The following is an 8,335-nucleotide window of genomic DNA, read 5'->3' as shown; positions in this document are numbered from 1 at the left end:
CGTTTTACCTCCTAGGGCAAATAGCAGCACATAAGGATGTTTTTGTATTGTAGCATGTAGGGCTGCAATAAATTATTATTTTAATAGTCGACTAATTGATAGATCTAGTCACGATTAGTCACGATTAGTCATAATTAGTCGCGAAAAAAACGAAAACATGCTCCAACCGCCGACAAACATTCCTGGCCTCTAGAGTAGGGAAGTGAACAAAAATCTTAGTTCACAATGATCTTTAAATCAGGATAGCAGCTTATTTACTCTGAGATACAACGCCCAATTCGTGCTGGGCAATTTTAGGCTTCAATAATGTAATAAAGCATTAGTGAAGTAAAGTAAAAAGCGTTGAATTAAATGAAACGATTAGTCGACAATGAAAATTCTTGTCGACAAATTTTTATAGTCGATTAGTCACGATTAGTCGACTAATTGTTGCAGCCCTAGTAGCATGGGTCCAAACAATGTTTTGGTCACTAGTAGGCCTGGCTATGATTTGACAAAATATGCGTATCTTAGTTTATGGAACAGAGGCTGGGCACAAATCACTGACTTGTATACTATAGAAGTCAGTGGCACAAATACAAGAGGTTGTTCCTGCTTGAGGTTATCTATCTAATATTAATTATCTCTGCAACTCTCATGACTGAGTCACAGCGGCTACATATGCGCTTCTCCTACCCCACCTCATCTCACCTCACTGCGAATCTTCACACTGATTGACAACACAATCAGAATGCGGCTGTAGGCAATACCTGGACTGTCAGAGCAGATTTGACATGCCCAAAGTGAAGCCAGCACACTGGGTGTGATGTGCTACAGCGTACCCCACATAAAACCAGAGGCAGAGGCAGAGACAGGACTGGCCTGGCCCAAAAGCGCTCCAGGCATGTTTGTGGGCAGCCCTCTAAATTGTGGACCAGTTTCTGAGAAAATAATTACCCAGTCGGGCCCTGAGAACGTTCATCCACCGGGAAATACCCTTTGTGCCAGATTGCCAGTCCAGGTCTGAGCAGCGGTTGTGAATGGGGGAGAGCACTGGCTTAGTACCCCCTCCACCAACCTGGTGAACTGGCAACCTCTGGGGCTACAAGTCTTAGGGCGTCAGAATTGTAGCCCAAAGGTTGCCAGTTCAACTCCTGACCCACCAAGGGGTTGGGGGCTTACCATGACTGAGGTACCCTGAGCAGGGTACTGTCCCAGCGCACTGCTCCCTTGGGGCGTTGTTTGTGGCTGCCCCCAATAACAATGAGAGTTTCCCAGGTGTCCTTTCCTGAATGGGGAGAGAGGAGCATGGAGGTTTAACATCTGGATCGTCTCTTCTCTGTTTGAACTCTGAAAATGTGCAGCTGTTACATTCTCAATTGTTTAATCCATCCACACATAAACTCATTTTCTGGGGATTAGAGATGCACCGGATCCTGATTTTTAGGATCCTCCCGGATATCGGATCCACTGCTTAAGATCCTGCCGGATCCGGAACCGGATACCGGATCCTACGAAAGGGTTGAAACACATAGCCTACTCGCACACGTTTGCCCTTTTTATTACGTTGCCTCAAACTATTTTTTAGACTCATTGGCTTACTGCCACACTGCCTGCACTGTCCGCTTCCAAAGGGCTTTCACTCCATGCATCAATTGGGGTTGTGAAAGACTGACTGATAAACATAGGCTAGAGAGATCCTGATTTTTAGGTAACTGCCGGATACCGGATCCAGTGCTTAAGATCCTGCCAGATCCGGATCCAGTGAAAAACCCTATTATCCTGCCGGATCCGGAACCGGATATTGGATCCGGTGCATCTCTACTGGGGATGCTGAATGCAAATGAATGCTGAAAAAAGCAACAGTAGTATTGCACTGTTGATTACAAAGTGTATTAGTCTGAGAGTGGGATGTCCACTGAAAAGCCGAAGAGAAATCAATATAAAATATTAATCACGTATTTCAGAACAGCTATAATCACGTGCCCAGGTCTTATTCACTTCAAAGCATATTATATGGATCGATTATAATCGATAACATTTTGATTTAAAGGTGCACTGTGCAGGAAATGGTCCAAAACGGTACTGCAACTATGCTGCTCATTGAAACTGGGTTGCCTATTGCCAAATGTGATCTTCTCATGAAAGTTTGCTAAGTAATTAACTCGTATTTTCTAGTATGGTCCAAGTACAGTCATATTTGCAACTAAAAATGTCTATTTCTGGAAATTCAAAATGGCGCACCATGAAGAAGATCNCCAAAGAAGGTGGATCTAACAAGAAGTGAGTCACAAGTTTCTTTTCCGGTATCCACTTTATGTCGGGTGAACGCCCCTTTAGGAGACCTTCGGTTAGGAGACCTTTGGAGTCCTGAGGTTGAGAATCAATGAAGTCCCCTTAGCGCTGTAGATGGCGGTAGCGCACATCTTGCGCAAACACCTCAAAAAGAGAAGAAGAAGTAGGGGACAACGCCCCCTTAGGAGACCCAACTTGAGCACACGCTTTTGCATTGAGTGGGCGTGTTTTGCGATATCTTGGTTTGATTCAGTATTTTTGAGATCCCCCTTTTCATGTATGAAAAGTGCAATTTTGCCAGTCATAGTGAATACTTAGAATTTGATGGTGGTGGTATGTACGTATTCATGAAAAAGGTAACATTAGTGAATTGGTAGCATGCATTCTGGAAATAAACAACTAAAAATCTTACACATTAATACTATTAATACAAATACAATTCAGTATTAAATTATAATAATTCAGAACATTCAAAAAGCATTCAGAATAACAAATTATGAAAATGACGACGACGATGATGATGATTATTAATATTGTTTAAACATGACAGTTGTTTATAAAGGTTTCTGTATTCGTGTCCTTACATACAGTATGTGTGTCTACAGCTGTCAGGCTGGCGCGGCGTGAACAACAGGCTTGAGTATTGATCACATTTGTTGCAGATCAGCAGATGCGGGATTATAAACAACTTGAAGGCCCGCACCCCCAGGGCTGGGCTGGGGGAGAAATAGCAGGGCTTCGCCCTACTGGTGACGAAACGCCTTCCGCTCAGCTACACACAGTAGGGCCAAGAGCTAGCTCAATCCCGCTACAGCGGGAACTCCACCCACTTTGTCTGGAACCAATCAACTGAGCATTTCCAACCGTCCTGGGTAGAGGCAAATTCAAGGCAGTGACGTGGTTTAAGTAGAGACGTTCTATTGGGCTAAGAAATTTAAACTTAGCCCAATAGAAACTTTGGTTTAAACTTTGGCACATCCCTCAACCAGTAGCAAGCCGAGGGAGGCGGCTTAACCAGGCCATGGAAACAAAGTTCTATATAGTCTTTAATATCTGGCCTGAAACCCTGAATCTTTTTGTGAACTACCAACACCCATGAAGTGGAGGGAGGGGGCGGGGGGGGTGGCTTTCTTGTTTTCTGGCACTGGGGCCCATGTAGTCATAATCCACCCCTGCGTGCTGCTCCCACTCTGTTCTGTTCTCCATGTCACAAGAACCTGATTGTTATTCAGCGAGGCGACTCAGACTTCAGATGCTCTCGTCTCGGTTCGCATCGCATCAGCCTGCATGGTGTTACAGAGGCGGGCGGGCAGGCGGGCGGGCGGGCAGGCGGCATCACCGTAGAGATCATGTGCCGATTACAGGAGACGCTGAGTGGGCTTGACGACAGCAGGATCGGCTACCTTGGTGATTACTGCCAAGTGCAGCGCTTGTAATGTGCAGGGAAACGTGACTTCTTGTACAGCTGTGTTATCTCTCTGTGCTGTTTGATTTTTCCTTTCTTTACATCTCTCTTTCTTTCTCTCTCTCTATCTCTCTCTCTCTCTCTCTATCTCTCTCTCTCTCTCTCTCTCTCTCTCTCTCTGTGTATCTCTCTCTCTCTCTATCTCTCTCTTTCTTTCTCTCTCTCTCTCTCTCTCTCTCTATCTCTCTTTCACTCTCTATCTTTCTGTTCAGGTCTTGTGTTTCGGCATCTCGTTCAGAATGCCGAATGAGTGCTGAAGGAGCCTCCTGCTTATAAGAAGCAACAGAGAAGAGGAGGAGCGTGAAGGAGAGGAGCGAGGGAGCGAGGGAGAGAGGGGAGGGAGAGAGAAAAGGGGGATAAGCGAGAGAGAGAGGTAAGAGAGGTGTGATCATGGGCGACGGCGTCGGGGCGCTGCACGCGGAGGGCAATGCCCTGCTGAAGGCCGTGTTCCAGGGCAAGATGCGTCTGACGCGCCTGCTGCTGGAGGGCGGAGCCTACATCAACGAGGGCAACGAGCGCGGCGAGACGGCCATCGCCGCCGCCTGCCTGGCCGGCTACGAGGACGCGCCGCAGGACACGCGCCACAAGATGGTGCGCTACCTGCTGGAGCGCGGCGCCGACCCCAACATCCCCGACAAGTCGGGCCGCACGGCGCTGATGCACGCGTGCGCGGGCCAGGCGGGCCGGGAGGTGGTGTCCCTGCTGCTGGAGAGTGGCGCCGACCCGAGCCTCAAGGACTACGCCGGCGCCTCGGCGCTGGTGCACGCCATCAACAAGGGCGACCGCGACACGCTGCAGATCCTGCTGGACACCTGCAAGGCCAAGGGCAAGGTGGGTATATGCATATACAGTACACCAGACGTGGGCAAACTCAGGCCCGGGGGCCACATGTGGCCCGCTCGGCCATTTCATGTGGCCCTCAGAGCCTTTCCAAGAAATGCAGATTCATATAGTCACTCATTCTTAAAGTGGCTACCTAAAACAAGGGTCTTGAAAACCTAAGATTACTCAAATCTACATCCTGATACAATTAGCAGGAAAGGCATAAATGACAATGGTGTAATTATGTTGGCGTACACCATTTCTTATTATTGGCACGGGCAAGTTGCCTACGACAAGGGCAAGGTGTGTATATTCATATAGTTGAAGGAGAGGATTGTGCACATGATCCCAGGAAAAGGTGCATATACACCAGGGATGGGGAACCTATGTCTCGAGTGCCATTTGCGGCCCTTGAGGCCGTTTTATCCGGCCCCCGATATCATTTTAATGTAATGCAGCTTCACATGAATTATGACATATTTTGTAAAGGAATCTTAGAAAATGCATTTGCAACACAATTATGTTATATTCAGGGGACCTAGAGACGGTGGGGTCTGTTGTAAAAGTGGCTGCCTTCAATATAGGTCTAAAGTGCACGGGGAAATCCTGGTTTGTTTTCATAGTACGACCCCTGGAGGACTTTTATAGCCCTCGGATGAATTTGAAGTGGCCCTTCAAATGAAAAAGGTTCCCCACCCTTGATATACACTGATTGTAACTAGCACATAGTACACACTGCACATTCACAAGGACAACAAGGTAAAACAAGCTCCTAAAGCTTTTTGTGTTATCCTTTTGACATGTTGTACGTACAAGGTTTTCAATACATATTTATTGACTTATTTATTTGTATACCCTTTTTAATGCTCTGTACAATGTCAATCAACAAAATCAATCAATCAATCAATCAATCAATCAATCAATCAATCAAGGAGGTCATCATCATCACCACCGACACCTCGCCCTCCGGCACCAAGAAGACCAAGCAGTACCTCAACTCGCCGCCCTCGCCCGGGCTGGTGGTGACCACGACGGCCGAGACGGGGCCGGGGGCGGACAATATCTCCAACCCCTCCCCCTCTGCGGCCATGGCAACAGCCACCACAGCCGCCTGCATGTCTCCCTCGGACGTGGAGATCCGCACCGCAAGCTCGCCCTCTGTCGCCGGCGAGATCCAGGACGGCATCTTCAGCTTCGCACTGACATCGTCGGCGCTGCCGCTGCCCTCCAGCCGGCTGCTGCTGCACCCGGGGCCGGGAGAGAGGCGAGGAGGAGGCCCCCCGGGGCCCCGCAAGCTCCTCAAGAGGCTCAACTCGGAGCCCTGGGGGCTTGTGGCTCCGTCGGCGCTGGCCCTTGGCAGCACGCCTCAGGAGAAGGCAGAGGAGAAGCTGCTGGCAGAGGACAAAGAGGAGGTGGGGGAGGGGGAGAGGGAGAGGGGCAAGGTGACCAAGGAGGAGGTGGTGGGGGAGAGGGAGAGGGAGAGGGAGAGGGGCAAGGTGACCAAGGCCATGAACGGCCTGAGCATCTCCGGTCCTGGCAGGCCGCTCCTGTCCAGGAGGCACAGCATCGAGACGCACGACCCCGGCCTGGGCCTGGCCAAGCTGATGGACCGCTCCTGCTCCGAGGACTGGGCCGGCCTGTACGGCGCCTCCTGGGCCGACAAGGTGCAGCAGCACCAGATGCTGTACCGCCGGAACACGGCACCAGAGTCCCAGGAGGCAGCCCTACAGCCCGGCACAGCTCTACCACCTCCTCCCCCTCCTCTCGGAGTCGGCACTGCCCCTGGTCCTGGTACTGCTCCTGCTCCCGGTCCTGGTCCTGGTCCTGCGCCTCCTCTCGGGGCGCCTCCCATGGTGGGCCTCCGCGGGGGGCTGGCCCACCCCAAACTCATACGCATGGAGCACTACGAGTCCGACACGCACCTGTGCCCGGCCGAGTCCATCCCCGGCTCGCCGGACTCGGGCCGGGCGTCGGTGGCGGAGCGGCGGAAATACAACGCCTCGCCGTTGTCGCTCCTGGTCGGCGCCGGCAACTCCTCCTCGGTGGCGGTGGCGCTGCCGGCGTCCGCGTCCCGTGAGTCGCTGGAGAGCATCCCCAACTCGGTGTCGCCCATCGCGGTGCGGCGGCGCCACCCGGGCTCCCTGCTGGAGCGTCGCGGCTCCGGTACCCTGCTGCTGGACCACATCTCCCAGACGCGACCCGGCTTCCTGCCCCCGCTCAACCTGAACCCCCACCGGCCCATACCGGACATCCGCACGTCCAACGGGAAGGCCGGCAACGCTCCGTCCACCTCGCCTGTCCACTCAGGGAGCGGCGGCGGCAGCGGCGGTAGCAAGGTCCTGATGCCGGTGGCGCCGCCGTCGCCCAGCAAGCGTTGCCACGGCGACTTCAAGGTGAAGAAGAAGCTGATGAGGAGGCACTCCATGCAGACCGAGCAGATGAAGCAGCTCAGCACCTTCAAGGAGATCCTCACCGAGAAGGTCATCGAGTTCACTGGGGACTAACGCACACACACACACACACACACACACACACACACACACACACACACACACACACACACACACAAACACACACGCACGCACGCACACACACACACACACACACACACACACACACACACACTGATGGACAACCTGGATTCGTTAGTTCCACTCCAGTGCCGCATATTCCAGACCACCTGATTTAAAGGGACACTGTGTAAGATTTTTAGTTGTTTATTTCCAGAATTCATGCTACCCATTCACTAATGTTACCTTTTTCATGAATACTTAGCACCACCATCAAATTCTATGTATTCATTATGACTGGAAAAATTGCACTTTTCATACATGAAAAGGGGGATCTTCTCCATGGTCCGCCATTTTGAATTTCTAGAAATAGCCATTTTTAGCTGCAAAAATGACTGTACTTTGGTCATACTAGAAAATATTAGCTTATTACTTAGTAAACTTTCATGAAAAGATCAAATTTGGCAATAGGTAGCCCAGTTTCAATGAGCAGTAAAGTTGTAGTACCTTTTTTAACCATTTCCTGCACAATGTCCCTTTAACCAGACGATCCAATTAACCAGATGATTACCCCAATTAACTCTAAAAACAGCCACACGGCCCAGCGGAAGCTGTTAAAGGTGGGGTTGCAGGTTAACCATTTTAAGAATATGTACTTTTATGACATCACGTTGGTTGCTCCCCAGGCTCATAGGAGTCTATGTAGAATCTTAGAATCCTGGGGGAGTTCCACTAACGTGATGTCATACCAGCAACCCCGCCTTTAAGGCTTATTAAAGCAATCACCTGACTGAATTGGACAGGTAAAGCCAAGTCATTTGGAAAATGTGGCACTGGGTTGTATCTTCAGAACCCAGATTGCCAATCACTGCCTATAGGCACACGCGCACGCACGCACACACGCACGCAGGCACAAACACACACACACATACACACACACAGGCACGCACACGCACGCACGTACGCACGCACGCACACGCACACGCACGTACGCACACGCACGCATGCACACACACACACACACACACGCACACACACACACACACACACACACACACACACACACACACACACACACACACACACACACAGAGTGATGAGGGGAGGATCTCGTTCCCCTGTTCTTGAGTGATGAGGGGAGGATCTCGTTCCCCTGTTCTTGAGTGCTTTAAGAGGGCCACCATGACAAACACGACGTGTAAACACAAATAATTACAGAGTAGAATGTTTACAGATGACGATACGTGCAATCCAAAGTGAAAAT

The 8,335-nt window shown here is 50.6% G+C and overlaps 1 protein-coding gene across 1 annotated transcript; it reads left to right on the top strand.

Annotated features, from left to right (window-relative positions):
* The first annotated feature begins 4,129 nt into the window (after positions 1 to 4,129).
* On the top strand, positions 4,130 to 7,065 carry LOC134448257 (ankyrin repeat domain-containing protein 34A). The gene is made up of 4 exons (XM_063197956.1): positions 4,130 to 4,570; positions 5,494 to 5,951; positions 6,039 to 6,304; positions 6,428 to 7,065. Exons 1-4 carry the CDS (start codon positions 4,130 to 4,132, stop codon positions 7,063 to 7,065), a joined length of 1,803 nt encoding a protein of 600 aa, XP_063054026.1.
* The last annotated feature ends 1,270 nt before the right edge of the window (positions 7,066 to 8,335 follow it).

This window comes from Engraulis encrasicolus, chromosome 5 (assembly GCF_034702125.1).
Source record: "Engraulis encrasicolus isolate BLACKSEA-1 chromosome 5, IST_EnEncr_1.0, whole genome shotgun sequence".
NCBI classification, from domain to species: Eukaryota; Metazoa; Chordata; class Actinopteri; order Clupeiformes; family Engraulidae; genus Engraulis; species Engraulis encrasicolus.
Note: the sequence above shows the minus strand (reverse complement) of the source record. Positions and strands in the feature narration are given on the sequence as shown.

Coding starts and splice junctions, on each gene's coding strand:
- LOC134448257 (XM_063197956.1), top strand. CDS start 4,130: ATGGGCGACGGCGTCGGGGCGCTGCACGCGGAGGGCAATGCCCTGCTG. Junction 4,571..5,493: donor CCTGCAAGGCCAAGGGCAAG/GTGGGTATATGC, acceptor CAATCAATCAAG/GAGGTCATCATCATCACCAC. Junction 6,305..6,427: donor CCTACAGCCCGGCACAGCTC/TACCACCTCCTC, acceptor TGGGCCTCCGCG/GGGGGCTGGCCCACCCCAAA.